General features: G+C 40.3%; 4 protein-coding genes across 7 annotated transcripts; 2 read left to right on the top strand and 2 right to left on the bottom strand.

Moving 5' to 3' along the window:
• The first annotated feature begins 81 nt into the window (after nt 1-81).
• Nucleotides 82-7,506, top strand: ldhbb (lactate dehydrogenase Bb). 2 transcript variants are annotated; one of them, XM_040026080.1, is made up of 8 exons: nt 82-1,519; nt 3,325-3,461; nt 3,875-3,992; nt 4,214-4,387; nt 4,488-4,661; nt 4,747-4,864; nt 5,396-5,519; nt 6,544-7,506. In XM_040026080.1, exons 2-8 carry the CDS (start codon nt 3,333-3,335, stop codon nt 6,709-6,711), a joined length of 1,005 nt encoding a protein of 334 aa, XP_039882014.1. In that variant the 5' UTR covers nt 82-1,519; nt 3,325-3,332; the 3' UTR covers nt 6,712-7,506. The 2 variants fall into 2 exon arrangements, with proteins under 2 accessions (XP_039882014.1, XP_039882013.1); XM_040026079.1 differs by lacking the exon at nt 82-1,519 and adding an exon at nt 1,530-2,876.
• On the bottom strand, nt 7,496-12,141 carry LOC120730019 (spexin prohormone 1-like). Its single transcript, XM_040026087.1, has 5 exons — nt 9,104-12,141; nt 8,980-9,025; nt 8,833-8,892; nt 7,798-7,884; nt 7,496-7,701 (listed from the first exon to the last, which is right to left on the bottom strand). Exons 1-5 carry the CDS (start codon nt 9,164-9,166, stop codon nt 7,643-7,645), a joined length of 315 nt encoding a protein of 104 aa, XP_039882021.1. The 5' UTR covers nt 9,167-12,141; the 3' UTR covers nt 7,496-7,642.
• A 22-nt stretch (nt 12,142-12,163) lies between these two features.
• slc35b4 (solute carrier family 35 member B4) lies at nt 12,164-24,512 on the top strand. Of its 2 annotated transcripts, none has more exons than XM_040026081.1 (10): nt 12,164-12,373; nt 18,509-18,622; nt 18,736-18,838; nt 18,940-18,989; nt 20,174-20,255; nt 20,358-20,418; nt 20,610-20,719; nt 20,831-20,906; nt 20,988-21,063; nt 22,845-24,512. In XM_040026081.1, the coding sequence occupies exons 1-10, from the start codon at nt 12,243-12,245 to the stop codon at nt 23,092-23,094; spliced, it is 1,053 nt and encodes a 350-aa protein (XP_039882015.1). In that variant the 5' UTR covers nt 12,164-12,242; the 3' UTR covers nt 23,095-24,512. The 2 variants fall into 2 exon arrangements, with proteins under 2 accessions (XP_039882015.1, XP_039882016.1); XM_040026082.1 differs by lacking the exon at nt 12,164-12,373 and adding an exon at nt 16,835-17,288.
• golt1bb (golgi transport 1Bb) lies at nt 12,416-15,979 on the bottom strand. 2 transcript variants are annotated; one of them, XM_040026086.1, is made up of 6 exons: nt 15,835-15,979; nt 15,096-15,187; nt 14,611-14,789; nt 14,229-14,310; nt 12,936-12,951; nt 12,416-12,843 (listed from the first exon to the last, which is right to left on the bottom strand). In XM_040026086.1, the coding sequence occupies exons 1-6, from the start codon at nt 15,857-15,859 to the stop codon at nt 12,836-12,838; spliced, it is 402 nt and encodes a 133-aa protein (XP_039882020.1). In that variant the 5' UTR covers nt 15,860-15,979; the 3' UTR covers nt 12,416-12,835. The 2 variants fall into 2 exon arrangements, with proteins under 2 accessions (XP_039882020.1, XP_039882019.1); XM_040026085.1 differs by having other exon boundaries at nt 12,820-12,951; nt 15,835-15,977.
• Nucleotides 24,513-24,614: the final 102 nt, after the last annotated feature.

Here is a 24,614-nt window from a genome sequence, read left to right as displayed (position 1 = left end):
AATAAGTGTTTTATGCATGTTTTGTTTTTCTTTTTTGAACGCCATAGCTTTTCATTTATTGAACATTTGTTGTGATATTAAATAAGAAATCAGATATTGTAGCTTCTGTTGTCATCACTGTAAACTCATGGAGACAATTACAATCTCTGAAGTAAAAACGGTGTTCACTCTGCGGTATTACATTGCTCTCAGAAGCTAGCTTTAATTTGTTTGACAGCGGGCCTCTTCCAGACCAGGCTCCAGGATGGCCCCAGTAACCCTACCCAGGGTAAGGTAACCTGCACCATTGGTCTATAAGTCAAGGTCTTAGTCAGGCCCCTCACCCAGGACCAATTTGCCTTAAGAGACGCTACAAGCAGCAAATTGTCCAGGACAAGATCACTCAGTCACACAGACGCCTCCATGACAATAGAGTAGTAGGTCATGGAGTTGAGTTCAGGGGCCTCACTAAGATGCCTACAGAAAGCCTCATAGGTAAGGTGTTTCATGTACGTGGTACTGGGTGAAGACCCAAGACAAGCTGGAGAGATTATGCGTCTCAGCTGGTTTAGGTACCTCCCAATATTCCCCCAGAAGATATGTAGGAAGTGGCTGGAGAGAGGGAGGTCCAGGGAACCTCTGCTTGGACTGCTGCCTCCAGGACAGCATGTGCACTGGTGGCTTTTTAAAGGCGATGAAAGAATGCGTTTGCACTTTGCTGCATTTCATGCCTTCCCTCATGAACTGCACACAGTGTTTTATGAATCTTTTCTGCATGAGACTGTATATCCCCCTGCTGGTTTACTGGTGTGTGTGCTTGTGTTTGACAAAGTGTCCTCATGACACTCAGATCCAGCAGCGTGTAAACAAGGACTGAGCGTCCAAATGCTCGATCAGTCCACACCTGCAGCTGAATCACACATCTATTTCTTGGAACAGTTTAAAGAAAAAAATACAAGCTGAAATAAGTTTTTTTTTTTTTTTTAAAAAGATAATTGAAAGTCAGGAAATAAAGGCAAAATTACCTAATTTATATTAAGTATATTTACATAGTGAGGTAAAAGGCAGGTCCATCAGAGTGCGTGAGTGTTGTACTGACACTAAAACGCAGGGCTTTTTGTTTGTTAATTATTAACTTTGCTAATTCCAACCCAAAAGACCGGCTAGAAGGACAAACGCCACAAGACCAAATCTGCTGGAGTCACCGGCACGTGGCATTCATTCACCCACTGAATATGTAAAGTAAATGTGACAATAATGTCTGCAACAATAACAGCTCTAATTTTGGTTTGTTTTTGGAATACGTAGTCATGTTTTGTTATTTCGCATGAAGTGTCAGTGAATGATGTACCAGCTGACTGTGGTGGCCGATGGAGTGCCAAATTGAGTCTTTGCAGGGGACGGAGAGGCTTAGCCCATTAAATCCGGCAGACTGCAGGCTGACAGCACAACAGGAAGAAGAGTAGCCACACTGTACAGCACAACAGAGGAGAGTCTCACTGTAGCCCAAGGAGTTATACCTGGACGCTCAACAAAACAGGTGAACTGCGGTATAATTTTATCTTTCTGTTGTTGAAATATGTGTAGCAGTTTGTGACACCTGAATGCCTTTGACTTTGTTTTGCTTGCATCAGTCCTCTCTTCACTCTCACTTTAGGGTGGTCCATTTCAGTGTGTGCAGAATTGTGAGTCACATTTAAGTTTACATATACGTAGGGTCTGCTTGTGTTTACAGTGGCAGTCAGAGTATTTTTTTTTTTAAGGGATTTGTTTTCACAACCACAAATGAAAAGTTTATGTATAAGCAGGGCAATTAGCTAGAAGATAAAATTCTGCATTACATCAATTTTATAGCTGAGTTTGGGGCTTTAGGCTTTCCTGTTGCTTTGTTTTGTCATCATGTATTCATTATATCTCATCCTCCCCCGCAGTGGCTGTTTAGGTTCAAGTTCAAGGCAGATGTAACTTTTTTCAGACGTCGCAGCCAACTACCTCACTGTGTTGGAGTACCAACCATGCTTCTACTGCAGTTGACTGAGAGTTATGAAAACTGCTGTCACCCTCCCTCCCTCCTTCCCTCCCCAATGACCTTGGATGCTAAGCCATCTCATTAACCGCTCACATTTACAGGACTGGAGTGCATGGTGCTGTCAGCTGGTAATCCAGCTTCGGTCTTGGATAATGAATGGATCGTTTCAGCATTGCACTTTCAATAGCAGCATATTCAGCATTCATGCCTGCTATTAGAGACGCACAGGGATGTTAATGTCTGTCTCTTCAAGCATAAGTGCCCCTTGCTTTACATTATTTGCAATTTGCAGTGCATGGTTTTAATCTAATTATTTCTAAATGTATCTGATGGTTGTTTAACAACAGCATCATTTCAGATTCATTACAGGCCAGTGTTTTAAACTGCTTAGAGACACATAAAGCAGGTCCCTTCATTCATTTAGAATAAATTATCAAGCCTTTTAAATAGAAATCAGCTGTTCTTTTGAGACCTCCCATTAGAGGTGAGGTGTAGCAGATGGAAGCAGCGTTAAGGGATTACAGTAACTCCTTTAACAGTCTGCAGTCAGTCAATCAAGTTTGGCATCCGATTATACTGCTACGTCCTCCTCGTTTGGGAAGGAGGGAGGAAGGCGAGGAGCGGAGCTCTGTGCAGCTGACAGCTCCTCCATCCAACCCTGAGTCACATGAGCTCTGTGGGACTGCTGCAGCTGAGCGGATACTTGCCTGGACCGACTGCATTGCAAAAACTGTGACTCAGGGAGGTGTTGTGGATGCAGGAGGGGGGACAGAGCTCTGTAGGAACACGACTTAGTCATCCATCCAGGTGGCCATGCTGATTACATGGTGGTATTTATACCTTGCAGCTCGGAGCTTCATCGGACAATGCAAGTATTGCTGGTGTTTTTGTGTCTGGCCATATGTCATTTCAAGGTGAACTCTCTGCAAATAGAGAACGCGTGAGACAGGACCTAATACGTTTCTGTCTGAGAGCAGATCGCCTTCTTCATACCTGCTAGAAAGGGAAGTAATGCACTCTCTAGTTGTCCTTGAAGCCTTTTCTTTTTCCTGCCCTCCTTCCTTTGCCTTCAGTTCCATTTCAAAAAAGAGAAAACTGCTGTAAATGATCGAAGTGTCTGAGAAGTGGTTTTCTTCTATGCCACTGTATGTCAGGCTTGCGTTAGAAATCCCTCTGCACTCTGACTTATTTATGAGTTGTGTGCATGCAAGGCTGCACGCAGGACCATTGGCTACTGTCGTGTCTGTGTAAAATGCTTTGCTGCTTCACCTGACCCTAAACACTCATCCCTTTCTTCTTTCATTTACACTTCTCAGCACTGAAAATGGCTTCAGTCCTGCAGAAACTGATCACACCGCTGTTCAGTGGTCCACCTGAGCCTCCGAGGAATAAAGTTACAGTGGTGGGTGTGGGCCAGGTTGGCATGGCCTGTGCTCTCAGCATCCTACTCAGGGTAAGAGTCTCACTGGTTCTGCCTCTCAGATTACCACGCTGCCTGCTGGGGTCACGAGATGGGATCATACTCAGGCTCTTCCAAGATTGCCACGAGATTACTGATCTCTTGGTGTCAGATCTGACCGTTATCCCTTTACTGCACTTGTTAACAAGGAAACATGTATTTGTAATCAAAAAGGAAGAATTACAGTGGAGTTATCCTAAAGCTGTTCAGGTTTTATTTTCATTCACTTAAATTAGATAACCCGTTTCACCGTTACACTGAATCATACATCATAAAACAATTATTTAAGCCATTAGGCTTAAAACAGACTAGCTTGAAGCTCTCTATTATGTTCTTTTTTCAACTAGTTCTAATGGCAACAAACAAACTGTACTATGGATCGGTTTGACCTTGTCTGATATGTGCAGGAGCTGGCTGATGAGCTGGCGCTGGTGGATGTGGTGGAGGATAAGCTGAAAGGAGAGATGATGGACCTGCAGCATGGCAGCCTCTTCCTCAAAACCCCCAAAATAGTTGCAGATAAAGGCGAGTTCATATCGCAGACACACACACACATACACACACACATGCAAACACACAGGAGCTCAATCTCATAAAGCAGCCTTAGTTTTAATTAAAACTCTTTAAAAAGTATTTACAGGGTGCAGCTCACTATGGAGCTGTTTAAATTTAATTTCCCACCTTTGCAAAGGTTTGAAGGAGAATGTGAACCCAAACTGATCTGTTTTTTAAAATTTGTATTTCAGACTATTCGGTTACAGCTAACTCCCGCATCGTCGTGGTGACCGCCGGAGTCCGTCAGCAGGAGGGGGAGAGCAGGCTGAACCTCGTTCAGAGAAACGTCAACATCTTTAAGCACATCGTCCCCCAGATTGTCAGATACAGCCCTGACTGCGTCATCATTGTTGTTTCCAATCCAGGTTCAGCCAACCACACAGCTCTTCTTTATTTACATCCTCAGACATGAAATCTTGCAGTATTCACCTTTTAACACTATAAATCTCTCTCTCTCTCTGACAGTCGATATACTGACTTATGTGACCTGGAAACTGAGCGGGCTTCCAAAGCACCGTGTCATCGGCAGCGGCACCAACTTGGACTCGGCACGCTTCCGTTTCCTGATGGCTGACAAACTGGGAATCCACCCGAGCAGCTTCAACGGATGGATCCTGGGAGAGCATGGAGACACAAGTGGTGAGGATGCTGTAGGCAATAACTGTGTATGGTGTGCACGTGTGTGTACGTGCATGAAGGTTGATGGTTTCCAGATGTGTTACAGTGCCTGTGTGGAGTGGAACAAACGTGGCTGGAGTCAGCCTGCAGACGTTAAACCCTGATATCGGCACTGACAGCGACGACGAGAACTGGAAAGAGACTCACAAGAAGGTGGTGGACAGGTAGGCTGGAGGTCGCTTAAATCTAGTTTATGGATACAATATTTTAAAGTATGATCTTTTTAAACTCACCTGCTAGTGGTGAGCCGATATCTCTGTTCACTGATGGGCAAGTTGATAACATAGTCACAGTCAATGCTGGACATGTGCACTGTCAGCAAAGAGCTTCACCTTATTGGTCGGAAACCCTGACATGGGTCAGATTTCAAACTAAGGCCAACATGGAAGCTCATCTGCAAACTTTCTCTTCAATTCTGAAATTCTTCAGGCTAAAAGTCTCTCTTTCTTTCATGCTGGATCAACATCAGCTAGTTTAAAATATTGTGTAGATGAGTGTAGATCTCATCTTTACCGAGTCAACACCACGTCACAATACAATGGCTGACCGTTTAGACACGACACAGACGTATCACCTATCGCTACCTTAGCTGTTACCTGTCGCTGTCTTAATCAATCTCGGTGAATTTTCATGATTTTAGACACTTTAGACATGTTTTTGTTTGTTTGTTTGTTTGTTTGTTTTACATCTCTTAGTGCCTATGAGGTGATCAAACTGAAAGGCTACACCAACTGGGCCATCGGTCTCAGCGTAGCCGACCTGACAGAGAGTCTCATAAGGAACATGAACAGGATTCATCCCGTCTCCACCATGGTGGAGGTAACAGACGCTCATGTTCATGTACTCGTTAAAGAATTTCCCAGTATTCTTTAAAATATAACTTTAACTAGAATTTTGAATCCAAAATGTATAAAGTGTGAGTGTAATTACCAGTTGTGTTAAATAAAGCTCTTTTTTTTCCAAGCCACTTTTCTGATAGTAAGAGTGAAACACTAAGCCAAAAAAGAATCATCAGATGTAATCATCTGTTTGGATAATCATTATATATTCCAAAAGGCAAGTTTCAAGGAAAAACGCAGAACATTTGCAGGTTCAGTCGACACGTTCTCTAGAGTTGAAGCCCGGCAACCTCAGTCACCAGAGCAAGGGCCTGTGTCCTGCAGGTTTTAGATATCACCCTGGGTCAACACACATGAATCAAATGATAAGTTCATTACTAGGCCTCATTACCAGACATGTTGAGGAGGTAATTTAACCATTTAAATCAGCTGTGTTGGATCACGGACACATCTAAAACATGCAGGACACCGGTCCTTGAGGCCCAGAGTTCCCCACCCCTGCGCTAGAGCATAAGACTGCTGATCTCAGGGTCGTGGGCTCAAGCTCCACGTTGGGTGTTCAGATTTCAACTCCACCCCCTTTGAGCTTGTGCGAGTACATATGTACTATATTTCATGACGTGTAGATGCACTAGATCAGCGGTGTCGAACTGCAGGCCTCGAGGGCCTGTGTCCTGCAGGTTTTAGATGGGTCCTTGAGCCAACACAGCTGATTTAAATGCCAAATGACCTACTCAACATGTCTTGAAGTTCTCCAGAGACCTGGTAATGAACTAATCATGTGATTCAGGTGTGTTGACCCAGGGTGATATCTAAAACCTGCAGGACACCAGCCCTCGAGGCCTGGAGTTCGACACCCCTGTTCTATACACAGTAATGGCATATTTTAATATTTAAAAAAACAATTGCTTTCCCTATAGTGCCCCTCTTTAGACCTCTATAGCAAGTCTTTGTTATGACGCTAAGCCCTTCCACATAAAGACAGTGTGCTTTGTCATTAACAGGGCATGTACGGGATCAGTGACGAGGTCTATCTGAGTCTGCCCTGCGTGCTGAACAGCGGGGGTGTGGCTAGCGTGATCAACATGACCCTGACAGATGAAGAGGTGGCCCAGCTGCAGGCCAGCGCTAACACACTCTGGGACATCCAGAAGGACTTGCAGGATGTCTAACCTGCCCGCAGGGGGAGCTAATAGCTACACCTTCCTGACTACTCATGACCTTCAGCATCACTCCACGGTCACACCAGAAAGCTTTGCCCCTCTGCACCTTCAGCCTACTGCACTATGTAGATTCCCAGATTTTTGGAGGGGTTTCATCCAGCCAGATTTAGCCGTAGGGGTCAGTTTGTGCACTTCTGCTCGCTGGAGACCAAAAGGTGACCCCAATAATGAGGGAGATGCTCTGACTCATTTGTCCTTTGCTGTGTTGCACTGTGGGACCACGTGTCATGTTGCTTTGGCAACTAATAAAAGAAGCAGGGGCTTAAAGCAATAAGTGCAGTGTTTCAGTTCTTCAGTGTTGGCTATTTATGTAGCGTGATAGAAATCTGTGAACATGGGCTTTCTCTTTTGCTGAAAGTGAAGAGCAGAGTGTTACATGTGGCCTATGATCTAACAACATGGTTCAATAAAATAAATCCTAAAACCCTGCTGGAAGCTCATGGTGATTTTACTGGAATGTATTAGTCGATGAACTCTGTCTGATCCCGATCGTCTACCTCCGACACGGCTCTCTCAGTGACCGCTGTGAAGACGGCGTGATGATGAGTGACTGATAGTTTGTCATCCTGGTGTTAATCACTTCATGGTGTGAATGAGTGACTGGCGTAATTGTTTTAATAAGTTGACAAGGATGAGTGTAAATGGAAATCCATCCATGCGTCACACCAACAAACTGCACATGATGACAGTCAAATGAAGAGATAAACTCACGCATAAATCAGACTCTAACATCTTGCAGACGGACATTTTCATTTATTTTGCGCATTTTATTATAAGTTAAGTCAAATTTGCGACACGCAGACAAACATCAACAATAACAATAAAATGTAACAAGCAACATAAGAAACAGAAAAACATAGAACTGGGCTCTGATGAATGTTCACAAGTGGGTTCTATTCACCTCCTGATAGTCCAGGTGATTATCTGGATTGCCTGCATCTGAGGATTAAAAAAAAGAGCCATAAATAATCTTAAAGCAGTTCAGGAGGATCTGGTAAGTCAGGGTGTTGGTGGTGATGAATTCCAAGGTTTTACCTTCTTCTACAGCTCGCTGTAGGAGTTCCAGTAAAATGGATAAAAGCAAAGAAGAGCCTCGGCCATCGCTGTTCTGCTTGTGAGTCCCTGCAGAGAATCAGAGCAGAAATGGCAGTATTTGGAAAAGAAACAAAAAACTGTGCAACCAACAAAATACAAATATAGCTGTGTGAAGAGGAGACTAAGATTTCCTCTTTTTTTTCTTCCATATGAAACCCTCGTAAATAAACACCCAGGATCAGGCTGATGAAATCACATATGTGGCACTTCACCCTCTTAATGCCTCGTGTATCATATTTGACACATACAGTTTTTGAGACTTCTACATCATCAGTGGGGATTGTCTAAAATCTAAATAAATTCCACAATACACTCTGTTTTTTTTTTAAAAAAAAAAAAAGAATTTTCTGGTAATCATTTCATTGTTCAGGCTTTAAAGGGTTAAAACAAGGAACACAAAATTAATAAGTAAACATAACAAAATGTAATATTTATTATGATTTCTAACTCTGGTAATAAGCCATCACTTCAAACATGATAGCAAAATAATTTATTCATGGAGTTTTTACTCTGATGGAAATAAAATACCTGCAAACTAAAAAATTTAACAAACTCTTAAAACTGCCTAGGATTAAAAAGAAGAAGAAGAAGAAGCTCTCATTAATGACTGATTTCTGAAACATTAGTAAATGTTTCAGAAAATGTAACCAGTTGAAAATCACAATATCAGCCTTATTTCTAGAGTACATTTAAAACAAACAAGCTCGACCATAGTGCTTTACAAGTTAGTGTAAAACAAACAAGATCAATAAAATCAAGTAAATCATTAAAAAACTAACAAATACAATAAATGTGAGTAAAAACAAACTAAAACAAAAAGTTACCACAATATTAAGTACAAACTTATTCCAAAGGATGATTTATTACAAATGAATACAGGCTCCTAAGAGCCAAATACAATACTAGTCATCTTACACAGAATATTTAGTTGTTTATCTGATTACACTACTCGAGCTGCATCATGTATTCACACACCTGAGTGAAAAGTGCTTTCTTCCTCTCTTCTGGCACGCTCCAAAAATGAGCGGCGTCCCTCTGTAAAAGATCAGCACACAATATTGTTTTGATCTGATAGACGTCTAAAATCTGGGTGACTGTTTGCTGCCGTCAGTGCGTTCTTACGTGCTCCTTTCAGGTATAGGATCGCCTGAGAAGTCCAGTTTCTCCTCTGAAAAGGGAAAAGAAAATTCTGTTCCAGCTCAGGCTGATCAGGGTTAAACGTGACAAAAGAAAAATACCGACTAACCTGTGGAGCAGTCCAACACTGAGAAACCAGCGACAGCAAAAGCAGCGTGACTAGTAGAGACATTGTTGAACTCTGCAACAGAACAAGAGGGGAAAAAATGTTTTTCTGAGAAGTATACGTTTAATTACAGTCATCCAGCACAGATCTATTTCTCTGTGTTTAGATGTAAACTCACTGTAAACAAATTTTAAAGCACTTCATCGGCATCTGGATGCCAGTAATTTACAGTAAAATGTTTGCAGTAACTTTACAGTAAATTACATTTTCTGTCATTTTTATTACAGTAAATTTACTTTAAATTAAATTACAGCCACTACCTTCAAGTAAATTTACAGTTGGACACCAGTAAGTTGCGGTTTGTGTACATTATACAGTTAAAATGTATTTATAATAACAGTATTTGTAGCATATTTTCCTTAATAGTGTTGTATTTTACTTCAATTTATAGCATTCTGACTTTGTTACATGTTACTAATGTAAACACACTATAATAAATCTCTGTAAGCAGGTTTAAGAAATTGCCCGTGTATTTTTAGCAAGTAAACTTCTCCTGTACACACAATTGTGAGCTGTTGTATTATACTAACACCTCACTATACTAACTACTACTGAATGACAATAGTTACATGTTTTCTGTCTGTGCTTTATTAGCTTTATGATTTATTATGCTGTATTGTGTTATAAACAGATTTTATTTTGCTCATAAATAGTAAAAGGTAGACTTAGAAAGTAAAAGTTTAATTTACTTAATTTTTTCACATTTAAGAAAATTAAAATATTATATATAACTAAGAAGAGGGATATCTTACCTTTTACTTTAAGCGTCGTGCTCTCCTGCAGGTTGCAGCTGGTTTAAATGTTTAATGTTTCCCTGTCAGTGCAGTCACATCGTTTGTAAGAAAAAAAACAACTGATGACGCTGACAGGTGTCTTAATCACTTCACACCTACTTCTTCAGCTGACGGTGCTGTTAAAGATGTCGCTGCACATTAATCGCAGACGCATGAGAGACACTCAAACTTTTAAGTCTTGCGAGCAGCAGAGTATTTTCACAGGGTCACTGCAGGACGACAACGCCGGTGAGATTTTATGAATGAAGCTGATGCGGTGAGCAGTGATGAGGTGGCAGGTGCAGATGCCAGAATAAGACAATTCTAGTCCTTCAAGGGCCCTGTGTAATCTGTAAATCTATTTTATTGGCTACAACTGATTTGTCCATATCCATGACTTCAGTAGGTCTTCTCCCAAATTGCGGTCATCATTGTGAGGAGCACTACTTGCTCATAGGGGGCGGAGTCATATGATTGTTCAAGTGTCTTGGTAATATTGCAGGGTCTTTGTCTCTTTAATATAAAGCCTTGGGGCGACTGTTGTTTTGAACTGCAGCTATGTAATAAAACTAAAGTGAATGGTGGTCTTTGCTAAAATAAGACCAGCACTGTATTAATGTGAACTATGGATGAACTTAAGTCTTGCCGTGGCTTAAGTGCATTGGTCCTTCAGCCAGGTGAGCTAAAAATATACACGTACTAATACATTTTAACCTCTCAAATATTTTCTAAGAGACATTTAGGCCTTTACTATCACAACATGGCAATTAATGTGTTTATTTCAAAGGCAAATATAAGTGTAGTTAAATTAAATGTGTTTGTTCTACCAAGGGCTCTAGCAAAAATATTTAAGTAACCCATCATTAGTTTTTCTTCCACTTTTATTATGAATGCAGTGCATTTGCTTGAAGATGATGGATTTGTATCAAAGTTTGAGAATGTGGGTTTGACATGAGGAGCAGAAGCCTGGATCAGCTGAAAGCATGAAGGACATTGGATGACATGAGGACCTTGAATTTATTTGTTATTTTTGTTTCAACTGTTTTAGAAATTTCACACATACATAAATCTCTGTGTTTATGACCTGTACACACTGTGTATAAACAGTTAATTCGTTTTGAATTATAAATCTAATCTCTGATATGTGAATGCTTAAAGGGAACGTATTATCATTTCACAGTGGTTGACGTTGTCATATAAAGCTGGCTTAAGACACATCAGAGTAAACAGCAGTTTGATGACCAACCTTTCCATCAGAAGTTGACCGTACAGCACCCTCAACCACTGAGTGACCACTTTGAATCACAAAGTGACCGCACAGGTCGCCTGTTGGGAGGCAACCTGTCTGCAGACAATTGCGGGCCACTCGGACTAACTGCAATCACTCTCAGGCAGATTGGTGAATATTTACAATGCCGACCAATTAAAAACGCAGAGTGCCAACACACTGCAATCTAAACAAGTCAGTCTGTGCCAATCAGCGCAACTCATCTGCAACACGCCTCTTTGTAACAGGACTCAACTGGTTTCCAGCTGCTTATATAGTTAAATCCCTGTCCTGTAACAACGCCGTCACTGTTTTTGGATGAATTTGTTTCAAATCAATGAGTTTTCAGCTGGACTCTGAATCTAAATGGTTTAGACTTCTGTTTATATACATGGCAACAAATTTGGAAATTTATGCTAGTAAATCTTATATATATTATTGAGTATAACCACCGTATTATCACAAACAGATTGCATGTGGATGCCAACTTGAGCACATTCAATCGTACACTGATAGCAGACTGAATCCATTTAATGCTGTTGTATTGCCACCTTTGAATCCAGCAACTGACTACAAGTGGTTGCAGACTTGGTCCCTGCCTCTGAAGCAACCAAGACAATGAGATTAGTTTACTGCACACGATCATACAGTCTCCAACCGCCTTCTTCCTTCTTCTAAATATGTCCCTGCTGCAACAACCTGAATAAAATTAGTAGGTCATTAGCAAGACTTGACTACATGCTCAGGTGGCAACACCTAACCATACTGAAGTTTAAATAAATGTGAGTAAATATAAGTTTTTGGAAGAAAATAAAAGTACTTTTATTGTACCATGTTAATTTAGTCATGAGCTGCTGTAACATGAATCAAATGGATGAATTGCCACCTCAGCATCAGTCAAGTTCTATAAAGTCTAATGACCTACTGATTTTATTCAGGTGTGCTGCAGAGGGACACATGGAAAAGTTTCAGGACACCGGCCATCGAGGACTGAAGTTGAACACCTGTGCATTAAAGGGTAAAACAGCTTGTTTCAGAGGACATGTGCATTAGAGGAGCTTCACCAAGGCCCAGTATGGGTGAACCATGTAAAGCTCTTCTAGTAGAGTCCCTGAATAGAAGATGGAGCTGGGCTTCTTTTAGCAAATCATACTGTTATTACCCAAAACGCAGGTAAGATCTGGGACATCTAAATTACTTACGCTACAAAACAAAATTTATAAAATGCACACTTTATTTCAAGCGCTTAGAAAAGTTACAGTTAAACATCTCCATCCAGGACAATATAAACTGTTTTTACATTTCTGCCACATTTAGCTCAACCGCACATTTTTTTAAAGTATAAAATTCCACTAACTCTTCATGGAGGAAAAAAAAAGGCCCTCAGTGTCTGTTCAGGCACACAGATGCTGTCACTGTCCTCCGAGTTAATCCAGTGGTCCCAGATTATCAGTCCATAAATATCAGAGTGGAATGACATAAAAGAGAAACTGCTTTCAGCCTTAAAAAAAGATCTCTTGGTAATGTTTTCCAGTAGCAGTCAGATAGAAACAGTTTCCCTCAAATAGAATTAAATGTACAGTCAGTCAGACATCCACAGATGCGTGTGTCTTTTGTGCAGAGTAATGTTTGGATTCACAGCTCTGGAATGGCAATGGTCAAAATATACAGTCACCATGACACGGTAAGAAACGCTGAAACTGTCCTCTTTGTTATACCATCGTGTTGCTCTCACCAATTTTGTCCACCAGCTGAAATAAAACATGAAAAAGGGCAGAATTATTTACGAGTTGTTATGCGAAGGATGATTTAAAATAACATGTATGAACCAGAACATGCAAGGATGATGATGTTGATAATGCAGTGAGGTTTTTATATTGGTAAACAGCTGTAAAATATTAGCGACCACGACAGAATTAACTGATCCTGGACGCTGACGGTTTCCAAGAAGCTACAAAAGGCTTCAAAGACACGAGACTGAGCGGGGAATCCCATGAGGTCGTGCTCAGGACAACAGGGACCCTGTTATTAGTCTAGATGAGAGAAAGACCAGAGCCCTCTCATCTAAAAAACCTTCCTCAGCTTTTGGAGCCATTTCACTCTAAAAATCTTTAAGGCCCACATAGATCAACAAAGTAATATCAGCTTCTTTAAAAACTTTCAGCTGCTTTTTGCCGTAAATGCCATTTGTATCATCTAATGGAAAAAGTTCATGTTTAGCTTAGAGAACTAATCCCCAAATATTTTGATAATCAATTCTTTGCACTTAACATTATTCAAATACGAATAAAGAAAACAAATCCCTGGTTCCAGCTTCTCAAATGCAAGATTTTAAATGATGTTTTTTAGTCATATATGGTGGTAAACTGAATTTTGTTTAGCACAAATGAAACAAGATAGTTTAGTATTCGTATAATTATACTTGCATGACTTTTTAGACAACGGGCTGCAAATACCAGATTTTTCCATGTCTGCCAAAGACTGTATTTAAAAAGATGGAGGAGGCCACCGTGACACCCTTTGATTAGCAAAATTCTGCTTCCAGGCCTTGAGCTTAAATAGATGCAAGGTGCGGATCAGACCATGAGTCTGAGTGACTCGGCCACAATGTAGGTGGCGTACCCTGCTATTTCAACTACAGCTGGAATCTTATGTACACAGTGGACATCATGTTGTATTTAATGAAACCTGAAAGTAGCAACTGAGACCATAACCTAAGCAGGAGAGCCAGAAGCCATTTTCTCATGCACTTCTATAGAATCTGACTTCTTACTGCAACCAGAGAGGCTTGCATAAAAGAAAACTGCAGGTGCACTCAGAGAGCACCTTCTCCACCATGACCAACTTTTATTATTACTGCATCAAAGATTAGTGGAATCTTCCTCTCCACAAAGTTTCATCAAATTCAGACAATGTTTATTTACTGTTAGTCTTGCAGACAAATGTCATTGAAAGCCTTATAAAGCTAAACAATACTTTGTGATTAGTGACCCTTATTAAGGTTAAAGTGCCCGAGAGTGACACTTACCGCACTGATCCCCGGTAAGCTGAGCAAAGACCCGAGCACGGGCACTCGTCTGATGAATCCGACTGCCACCGGGAAGAATCCCCTGTTAACGAGTGCAAGAATAAAGTGAGACTTGGAAATTGTTTTGGACATGTGCAGAGGAGAGATAGTGGACAAAAGATGTTGAATATGGAGGTGCCAGGCAGGAGGAAAGAAGGAAGACGGCAGAGGAGGTTCATGGATATAGTGAAGGAGGACATGCAGAGGGATTGAGGTGACAGACAAAGGACGTTAGGTATAAGGAGAGATTCGGGTAGATGATCCACCATGGCAACCCCTAATAGGGAGCAGCCAAAAGAGGAAGAAGAGGAAAAGGAGTTCAGCCCTTTCTGACTGAGCTGACCTGAATAAGAGGAAGAAACCGTAGATCTCCAGAACAACCCCAACAATCGGCCAGCCAAGCAGAACCACCAACACTCCTCCCAGGAAGAAGCTGGTGGCTTTTAGTTTGTGCCTCTGGAAGAAAAACCTGAAGGTACGCTCGAGGCCGATGACGAACGACAGTCCGGAGACAAACAGAATCTGCACAGGAAACAACATGTCACGAGTCCAACATCTTTTAGGTTATATAGGGTTGACTTTCACACTGTGTTATAATTACTAGGTAGGTTCTGTGCTCACAGCAATTTTTAAACTAATAATTTACCCGATATAAACATTCATTTTCAACATCTGTTTCCTTTTTACTGCCCTGCTCTAGAGCAGCAAAGAAAAGATCAACTTCCACTCACATCAGCAAATGTGATCATATGGACCAACAGCCAAATGGCAATCAACAATACAGGTACTACTCTGATATATCAATGAACCCAAAAACCATCAACTCACATTTCCAATGGCAAGGAGAGCTTTATCAAAAAACAGCATCATCCCAAAGAAGAGGAAAAACACACCAAACCCCGTCAGTCCCATCCCAATCTCTGCAGACATCAAGAAAAAGAAAGAAGTTATTAATAAGTCGCATGATCTACTTTGGTTTACATGGATTTCAATTTTATTAAAGAAATGCAGAATGACTATTCATTAAGGGGGGTATTCATATTCATTTCCAGCTTCACATTTTATTACAGGGCAGCTTTGCATGATCCAGTCCAAAGTAAGCCTTGTTTATCTTACAGTGGGACTCTGGATTAGCCAGCTGTCTGATTTTTTTTTTTTTTAATTCTATCCCTCTCATTTTAAGCAAGCTTTCTTATTATTGGCTGCCCTTTGCAGACAGAAGGTTTGAACAGCAGGTAGGTGGGACTTCTGTGCTGACATCACACAGCCAAGTGTAAAAAAACAAACAAAAAAAACCAAGCAGTTAAATGACTCGTGCACATACGCTAACCTCGTTGGTTTACACTTCGGCCGTGCTCAATATACGTTTTTTTTAAAAAAAAAACAAGAAACAAGTGAAAAAGGAAAAAAAAAACAGTTCCCCTTTACAGCTACTTCACGTGGTGACGTAGCGTTGCTCTCAGCCAATCGTGTTTGAGCTGCTGGCCTCGTACATTCAGCTAAACCCGGTTTCGCACAGAAACACCAGAAAGACAAAGAACAGCATAGAAACAGAAGCGGCTCTTACTTTGTGAATCCGTGAGCGAAATCATTTTGGTATCCGCTGAAGACTCTGTCCAATCACCAAGAGGTCGCAACGACTCAAACTGGCAGCTTTACGAAAGCAGCGTAGCCAAAGTGTTGATGCTACAAGCGGCAGTAGCAGCAGTGGAGGCAAAGGTAGCGGTTCATTACGCAACCACGTCAGCCGCGCACTCCAGCAAAGATCGTCTATGATGACACTCACTGATCCAACACACACTCTGCCAATTTTGCTGTCTGTGTGTGCACGTTTAGGAAAAAAAGTACTTGTTATCCTTTGGTCTTATTAATTTGATTTATTTGGCTGTTGTAATCATTTAACTGTAAGACATCTGTAGTCCAAAAATATATAAGGTGTCATATCAGATAATTATTAGATGTTTCAAATTGTAAATGTTATTGATATTGGATCGATGCTAGCGCGAAATAATCAGTACTTTATTTTTATCCCTCAAGTTTAGTATGTAGATCATTGAATTGTGTTTTTTTTTTTAATTAAAACATTTGGAAAAAGAAAAATGTCTGAACCTTTTTTGGCTTGACTGTCATATCTATTTTATCTATAGCCTATAACATATTTAAAAACAAAGTCCGTCAGAGACAGGCATATTTACATTCCAGCTCTCCAAAAAGCTCATTGTTAAAATCCATGAAACGCTGATTGTGTTAACTTTTTATTATGGAAAGTAAAACCACAGTGATTTAAATCTTTTCAAAATTTGCAAATGGATGATGATTCATGTCATAAATCCCAGCACCCCGCTCTTCCCTATATAAGATCCCTTCATAGATTAAAAGTAATAGTATCAGTAATAATCTTCCTGTATTTACTTGGTATCAAATCGATACCAAAATTTGCACGATCATAGTTCATAGTGAGCAGCTCCCCTGCTCCAACAGCCTTGCGTGGCTTCATGTACCTATAAAATGAGGCAGAGTGATATCTCATTATTTTTCAGTCTGTAATGAGCTGCGCATGCGTGTCGTCAGAGCTGCACCGTGATTACGCTGAACGCATATTTATTCATTCGTTTGTTACATTTTTCTCTAATATTCACATGTAGTGTTGCTTCCTGTACAATACTTTTTTTTTAACTCGTAATGTGTTACATGAAACTATAAATATTACGCACACGGGAAACCCCTTTTCCTATTTTTTAAATAAACTACAACTCCCATGAAGCACCTGGAACAAGGAAGAGCGAAATCTCGGATTCAGACGTGTTCAGCTGAAACCGGAGTTTGTGTGAAAGCACAAGAAGTCGGACACACAAACCGCTGCCGTAATGCAAACATGCTCCGTTCATTGTCCCGTTTGATTAAGTGACACATCTTCCACCGAGTTTTTCCCGCCGTGAACACCATGGGGCCCGTGTTTGCCGTTGTTCTTGTTTTTGTCGGCTGTTGTAGCAATGTGGTGTTTCTGGAGCTGCTTGTGAGGTCAGTGAGAAACTTACACCGTGTCTACACCAATGACTCATGAAGACTTTACTTCACAAACGTTTGTGTGAACAGTTTGTTTTTAGATTCCTCGTTGCACAGGTGTTTTCACTGAATTCATACAGGAAGTGAAGTCTCATTTGCATGTTTGTCTAAGTGTCTGAGTGTTACTAAGCTACCCTTCTCCTCCTGAATAATTTTAACTGTCGTTTTCAACGGTTTTTGCTTCTTAAATCATACTTGATCAAGACGTTTTTTAAGTTACTCCTGACCTCACGTAGTTAATGGATGGTGTTAACGAGAAAACTGGCTACGCTGCGTGCAGTATATGTAGCAGAGCAGTATCACTGTGTGTCATAATCACTTGCATTACGAGTTTATGCTGGAAGGAGTTCAGTCTTTTGACATGTACTTTGTGCTTCTGTGGTTATTCGGTGTTTCTGTGTTATCAGCTGTTGATCAGTGTTACTGAAGTGAAAGTAAGAGAGTGGTTTCCTGTAGTTAGTGACATTCTATGGAAATACTTTTACTGCACACTTATTTGGTCCAAGTTTGGACCTTTTGCCTTCAGAACTGTTTAATTCTCCCTGGCAACAGATTTAACAAGGTGCCTATGATTGACTGATGAGATAATTTATTTAACAAGAGCTGAGCAGGTATTCCAAATAAAGTGTCAGGTGACTATGTGTATGCACAGTGTCAATACTATACACACCCATATTTGGGGTGTCTGTCAGCACCTTGTTTTAGTTGTTTGTTTTTATCCCCCCCTTCCTTAGCTGTGAAAGTTGTGCGTCCATACAGGTGAGGCTGGGTGTAAATCTGAGTGTAAATTTAAGAATTTCTGAATAAATAATCACAGCACTTGTGCAGGCACCTGGCTCATATTCATGTAGATATCCCTATGTCTAGAAACAGCCATGCAAAAGCCTGCTCATGGTATAGTATCCATAGATTGGGCCACATTACCAAAGACTAAAACTAAAGATTTACTTCTATCTTTATTTTCTTTTAGCACATTTATTCTGAGGCTAGTTTTTATTTTCATTACAGTTACATAATGCCATTCAATTATACTAAGTGGGTATGTAGATTAGAGAAAAAGTTATACATATATTGCTCTTTTTTCCCCAGTGTATTCATTTTTGAAATGTCTGTCGTTAGCATTAAATGATGCATTATTAATTAACTCTTGGCTCTTTTTTTTTTTTTTTTCATAGAGATTTTCCAGGATGTGGCAACATAGTCACCTTTGCTCAGTTTGTCTTCATCGCATTGGAAGGTTTCATCTTTGAAACAAACTTTGGACGCAAGAAACCAGCAATACCTATTAGGTGAAAATTAAATAATTTATTAACAAAAAAGATTGATGTGAATATTTTTCAGCTGGTGACTTTTTAAAGCTGACACTGAATCACATTGTCCATTATTTATTTATTTTTTTCAGTAACTATGTGATCATGGTGACCATGTTCTTCACTGTCAGTGTGATCAACAACTACGCTCTCAACTTCAACATTGCCATGCCTCTACACATGATCTTTAGATCAGTAAGTTTCACACTATGACTCTTGAATGTTTCCTGTTATCACTGACCATCACTTCCTTCACCAAAGCCTGATCTCTGAACTGTTTTCTTGTTTCTCTGTAGGGATCACTAATCGCTAACATGATCCTGGGAATAATCATCCTGAAGAAAAGGTACCCAGCATCCCCCAACAACATACACAACGTTTCCCCACTATGTTTTTGACTTTGTAAATTTAGCAACTAGAACGCTTCATGGAGTGTACTTAATGACCACACACTTTGATTAAATGCTAATAGGATCCATTTTTTGCTGACAGAGATTATAATGATCAGGGTTTTATTCTGTGTACAGACCGTTGCAAAAATCCCTGCATCTGAACTGATTCATCCCGTGTTCCACAAATTTGGCTGTTTTATAGAAATAAAATCATCTTCACCAGATCCTGTTGGAGCAGGTTTACTACGACAGTCTGATTTACACATTCATCTTCATTATCTTGAAAGTTTGTAGTGGTGCTGTCTACAGTACCCATCATTATATTTTATACATTGATAGTTTTAGTTTAAGAACAGTTTCTTCCCCTCTGCTGTTGGACACATGAACAATAACCGTATGACTGTTCCCACCACTAACACATGACCCTACGCTGTGTTCACTGCATCATTCCATGTTTGGCACTGATCACCACCTGCACTCATGTATATATCATGTATATATCTATCTATCTATCTATCTACTTAGCACTTTTAATTCTTATTCTTTTTTTTATTTTCATGTCTATTTAAGCGTAATTTATAACACTATGTTTGCACTGAAGCAATTTCCTAATGTTGTAAACCCGCTCAACATTTGGCAATAAAACCCATTCTGATTCTGATCTGATTCTGATTAAAGATGGACATAGCAGCCAGGTTGGACAAAGGAAGCTATTGTGGAAACACCTGCATTATATCTGAAGGCCACCAGATGACGCTTGCTTAGGTTGCAAAGATACTTCCATACTATAGAAGTCTATGGGAGGAAAAGCTGTCTGTGTTCCCCTCTCGGTCACTCTGTTTTGGTTATATTCAGTAACAAATACATTCTATTTTGTGAATCTTGGTTATATTATGTTTAGGAACGGAGAATTATCCGCTCATTGGTTAATGAGTCAGCTTTCCTCCCTTCCTTGTCACAGCCAAGTTTTCAACCAAGGCGACAATTAAAACGCTCATCTCAGGGCTTAACAATGCAAATTTTATTCACTTTTTTTCAGCTGTGTAGTTGAAGCTATTGAAAAGAGGAAGCTTTCAAATCGAAATAAGTTGAAAAGAGTCATAGTGAATCTACCCACATTTTTCTTCTCTCTCCGCAGATATTCGGCCAGCAAATATCTGTCTATAGCCTTAGTTTCTGCAGGTATCTTCATCTGCACCATCATGTCTGCCAAACAAGTGGTGAGTCCTCTGCAGAACACTGGGTACTGCTGCAGTTTGACTGTGAGTCATTTTAGCATTTGTTTAAGTGTGCTCTCATAAACTGCACTCCTGATTTTGCAGAATGTGTCAAATGAGGGTTCAGAAGACCAAGGCTTTTACACCTTTATGCACTGGCTTATAGGTGAGTGGCAGCTGACGCTGACTTTTTGCAGATATGTGAATGTCGATGTGTATGTTTAGTAGTAAGTCACAAGTTTCTGTCCAATCATTTTGTGTGTTGGAGGCATTTGCAGGGGTGGGAAGTTTAGAATAGAAACATAACGCTTCATGTCATGTTGATAATCCATATACATGTTGTACGGATGCATTCAGGTATCGCCATGTTGACCTTTGCCCTGCTGATGTCTGCGAGGATGGGCATTTTTCAGGAGACGCTGTACAAGAAGTATGGAAAACACTCCAAAGAGGCACTCTTCTACAATGTGAGTTTTCCTCCAGCACCAACAGCCCAGGAATTCACTCCACAAATGTTTTCATGGAGCTGTTTTAAAATGTGCAATCCTTTAACATGATTCTTTTGCATCTTTTTGCAGCACTGCCTGCCTCTGCCGGGCTTCCTGCTTCTCTCTACAAATATCTACAACCACTGCGTCCTCTTCAGTCAGAGCAGTGAGTGCCGTCAATTCATTCTGGGAGTCTTTTTCAGAGTGTGTGTTTCATCACAGGTGTCAATGATTACTTTCTTTGCAGCTCCCACGCTGATTCCTGGGGTCGAACTGACCGTGCCGATAATGTGGATCTACCTGCTGATCAATGTCATCACACAGTATCCTACCAAAACAAGTACTTTTGCAGTTTGCTTGTACTGTTTTTCTCTTTTTCTACTAAACACAATATCACAGTTCATAACTTGCTTTTTTCCCTCAGCAGCTAAAAAATATAAACTGTAACCTCAGCTTACTGCTGTTTTATTAAATCACAAATTTCGATCCAAATGACCTTCATCAGATGCAAAAAACAATGTTCATATCATTAAGCACACACAGTTTTAAAGAAATGTTTACACCCACATGCCAAGCAGAGTTTAATCATCTAATTAGGCAGAGATAACTGTCGAGCACTTCACATATGTGTGTGCTATTAAAGCTAATATTAAAAAAAAATCAGTTTAGTTTGATCAATTTTCTCTCAGCTTGCACTAAAGACACATTCAGCCCACTGTTGACATTATGAACAGCCGTTGAGTTTGAAAGTATCGCGCTCTTACTGGACTTAAAAACTGTGGTGTCACAAACAGCTCTTTACACCACAGCAGAGGATCTATCTGAGGTGGCCCTCGCTTCAGCAGCCCTGTGGTTTTAGTCACGTCTGGGCGGGATTCACAGAGTCAGCAGGTCTTAGTCCCACAGATGGTAGCTTCGCTTCTCGGCGAGCTCACAGATCAAGTATCCGGACATGTTCACAGCACTGAGCCCGGTTTCTGTGACAACATCAGTGAAGTAATACCCTCTCGTTGTGAGGCCAGCTCATGTTTCCCCTGAGTGGGTTGACAACTCTGTGCTGATGAAGGCTTGTTTGGATTTTCTTTTGTTTTGTTTAAATAAAGGCATGAAAGGCACTGCTGTAAAGGAAGAAGGTGCTTGGATTTTTATACCAGAAGTCAAAACTACAGCGTGGTTTTAATCATTGAAATTTTATACATCACCTCTTGCTCTAAGTAGCTGACTCATCAAATTTCATTGTTTCTGAGCATCAGCTGAATTTTGATTACTGACTTTGCCTTTATTTATAATGATAAAACAGAGTTATTTGGGCAAAGCCGCTTATGCGCTGTTTTTAATGCTTAACTCTTATGCTGGTTCCTGGTTGGGCCTCTCAGCTTAGAACCAAAAGCGTGTCTGAGATAACTTTGGTAGTGATATCCTTTTTATTTGACAATACAAAGCCGTGTGTTCAGAGCAGTCTGAAACCAGAGCTTATGGTTCACAGAGATTACTTGTACATATACTGATTCATTTGAAATTCAGAAAATATTTGTGGGGATTCAGCCTTTGTAGCATGTATGTAAACTATAATGCTGTCTCAGTAAGAGAAACAGTATGACCCAGAATCTAAATTCGTGCTGTAACAACTGCTAAAATAGTTCGTAACACAAAGTAATATTATAAGTGAGAAAACTAAAGAGTGGTCCTTATTTTTTTACTTTAAAAAAATGAAAGTTTAAGTTGTTTTCCTAAATATTTGTAAACTAATATTAATTAATGGAACTAAACTATAAATCAGCTGTAAAATAAAACCTTAATAATCCACTATGGGCTTCATAGAAAAATGTTAATTAAAATAAATACTACAATAATTTACCAGAATAATTTTATATTACTACCAAAACTAGGTTTGAATATTTCTGTTATACACGGGATCACAATATTAACTGATTAATCCCTGCCTGATCTGTCCAGTGATGCTGATCGTGAAAAATAACATTAATTAAATGGCGGTTTAGCTAACGAGGTCAACTGACACAGACCGTCTTAGCAACACGTGAAGAAATTAGTTTTTTGTCTTCTGTATCTCAAGTCTTGTTGCAGTCTTTAACCGTTTCTTCAGGTACGTGTGCATCCGTGGTGTTTTCATCCTGACCACCGAGTGCGCCTCACTGACGGTCACGCTGGTGGTGACGCTCAGGAAGTTCCTCAGCCTCATCTTCTCCATCATTTATTTCCAAAACCCCTTCACCGCTTGGCACTGGGTGGGGACGGCCGTGGTCTTCGTCGGTACTCTTCTGTACACGGAGGTGTGGAGCAGCGTGCGGGCGGCTCTACGGGGACCCGACGCCAAAGAGAAGAAGGCAGAGTGACGAACCAGAGACTGGCGGTGGACAGAAAATCAGTTATCGTGTTGGACGTAGAGTGATGTTGTTATCCCGCAGCAGTTTTATACAGTTTTAGGGTCATTTAGATTTATACTTGATTACACGGTGCTCAGTCATACACCACCTGAACAGTTTAAAGGATGGTGGTGTTCTGCATTTTTATTGTTGTCAGCAAATCCCATGAACAGATCAAATCCAGCAGATTATTAAAAATCAGCACAGATTTATTGCTAGGAGCTTTTTGAGTCAGTTGAGCCAGATCTCATTCGTGATGGATTTATTTATTTTAATTCCACGTGTGAATGAATCTGTGTTTTGTCTGTCTGTGCTCTCTGACTCCAAGCACCAAGCCCATTCGCTGTGACTGAAGATGTAGATCTCTAAAACCAGCTATAGTCAATATTTTTACACTACTTGATCACGTGACTACTTGATTATGGTGATGAACCCACAGAGAGTTTTCCCCCTCTCTCCAGGCCCAAAGAGATACATGCCATCATTTACCCCAGAACTTGTTTTTCTTGTGCTTGATTGCAGAAAGTTGTAAAAACGACTTACTGTGAGCTTCCTGTCAAGCATTTTACCACAAACTTGAAGAGTGATTATTAGTCAGATTAAATTGTCTTTTTTTTTTTTTTTCATACAAATCCATAAACATTCCTTGTTTCCGCTTGACAAACAGACTCTAGGTAAAGATGTTTTCAGTGTTTAATCTGTTATAATTATAATGATAGATTTGAAGGGGAAATAAATATCTGTTTGCAGCATGTATATGCTGTGTCGACAGTTTTACTGCCCCCTGTGGCCAAAACGTCAGATTTTCACACTTAGTCCCACCTTTCCAGCCGGTGTCATTTAGCGAAATCATTTCTGAATACAGCTGGAGACTGTTTTTATCAGGACGAGTGAATATTTTATTTTGTAGGTACTGTTCGAAGTGTGTGATTGGGGGTCTGGTGAGAGCTTTGTCAGCCAGTGCAACAGTGTGGGTCAGTGTTGTGTTGTAATACTTTGGCTACACAGATTCTGAGTTTGGTCTTTTTATTGGATTTGCTAACAATGGGAAAAATACGAATACTCTCATACTTAGGTGTTTTAACATTAGTACCTCGTTATGGTGCGTTCACAGACACAAATTCAGTGCCACTTTTCTTTTTTGCCTATGACGTTGTTTGGATATTTATTTTTTTAGCCTCTAGCTGCTCCAGGTTCGTGTTCATTTTAAGGACTTCACCGATTCATGTGTGAAGAGCTGCTGGAGTCAGATTGCGTGATTAGATAGGGGGACAGGTTATGCAGTGCATATAGTCCCCGTGTCCTTGTCATATTGTCTCAGGTGTATTTGTCAACAATAAATCTTTACACTCCCTGGTGACTGAAATTAAAGTGGGAACATAACTGAAGACTGAGACTGTTTTTGTTTTTTGTTTTTATCTGTGCATGCTTCTTTTTTAAGTGAGTTTTATGAATGTTTAAAGCTGGGACACTCTGTTCTCTTACGTTTC

Source organism: Simochromis diagramma, unplaced genomic scaffold, assembly GCF_900408965.1.
Source record: "Simochromis diagramma unplaced genomic scaffold, fSimDia1.1 OVJJ01000293.1, whole genome shotgun sequence".
Classification (NCBI taxonomy): Eukaryota; Metazoa; Chordata; class Actinopteri; order Cichliformes; family Cichlidae; genus Simochromis; species Simochromis diagramma.
The sequence above is the reverse complement of the archived record's forward strand: the minus strand, read 5'-3'. Positions and strand labels throughout refer to the sequence as shown.

What these genes read in the sequence shown, in the direction of transcription:
- LOC120730019 (XM_040026087.1), bottom strand. Translation starts at nt 9,166, where the DNA reads ATGTCTCTACTAGTCACGCTGCTTTTGCTGTCGCTGGTTTCTCAGTGT. An exon ending in CCTATACCTGAAAGGAGCAC is followed by an intron (nt 8,893 to 8,979) that starts GTAAGAACGCAC and finishes GATCTTTTACAG; the next exon opens with AGGGACGCCGCTCATTTTTG. An exon ending in ACAGCGAGCTGTAGAAGAAG is followed by an intron (nt 7,702 to 7,797) that starts GTAAAACCTTGG and finishes TTTAATCCTCAG; the next exon opens with ATGCAGGCAATCCAGATAAT.
- ldhbb (XM_040026079.1), top strand. Translation starts at nt 2,822, where the DNA reads ATGCTGATTACATGGTGGTATTTATACCTTGCAGCTCGGAGCTTCATC. An exon ending in TCGGAGCTTCATCGGACAAT is followed by an intron (nt 2,877 to 3,324) that starts GCAAGTATTGCT and finishes TACACTTCTCAG; the next exon opens with CACTGAAAATGGCTTCAGTC. An exon ending in AGAGCATGGAGACACAAGTG is followed by an intron (nt 4,662 to 4,746) that starts GTGAGGATGCTG and finishes GATGTGTTACAG; the next exon opens with TGCCTGTGTGGAGTGGAACA.
- golt1bb (XM_040026085.1), bottom strand. Translation starts at nt 15,859, where the DNA reads ATGATTTCGCTCACGGATTCACAAA. An exon ending in GGTTTCTTCCTCTTATTCAG is followed by an intron (nt 14,311 to 14,610) that starts GTCAGCTCAGTC and finishes ACTCGTTAACAG; the next exon opens with GGGATTCTTCCCGGTGGCAG. An exon ending in GCTTACCGGGGATCAGTGCG is followed by an intron (nt 12,952 to 14,228) that starts GTAAGTGTCACT and finishes GTTTTATTTCAG; the next exon opens with CTGGTGGACAAAATTGGTGA.
- slc35b4 (XM_040026081.1), top strand. Translation starts at nt 12,243, where the DNA reads ATGTGCATTAGAGGAGCTTCACCAAGGCCCAGTATGGGTGAACCATGT. An exon ending in CGTCCTCTTCAGTCAGAGCA is followed by an intron (nt 20,907 to 20,987) that starts GTGAGTGCCGTC and finishes CTTTCTTTGCAG; the next exon opens with CTCCCACGCTGATTCCTGGG. An exon ending in CTGATCAATGTCATCACACA is followed by an intron (nt 21,064 to 22,844) that starts GTATCCTACCAA and finishes CCGTTTCTTCAG; the next exon opens with GTACGTGTGCATCCGTGGTG.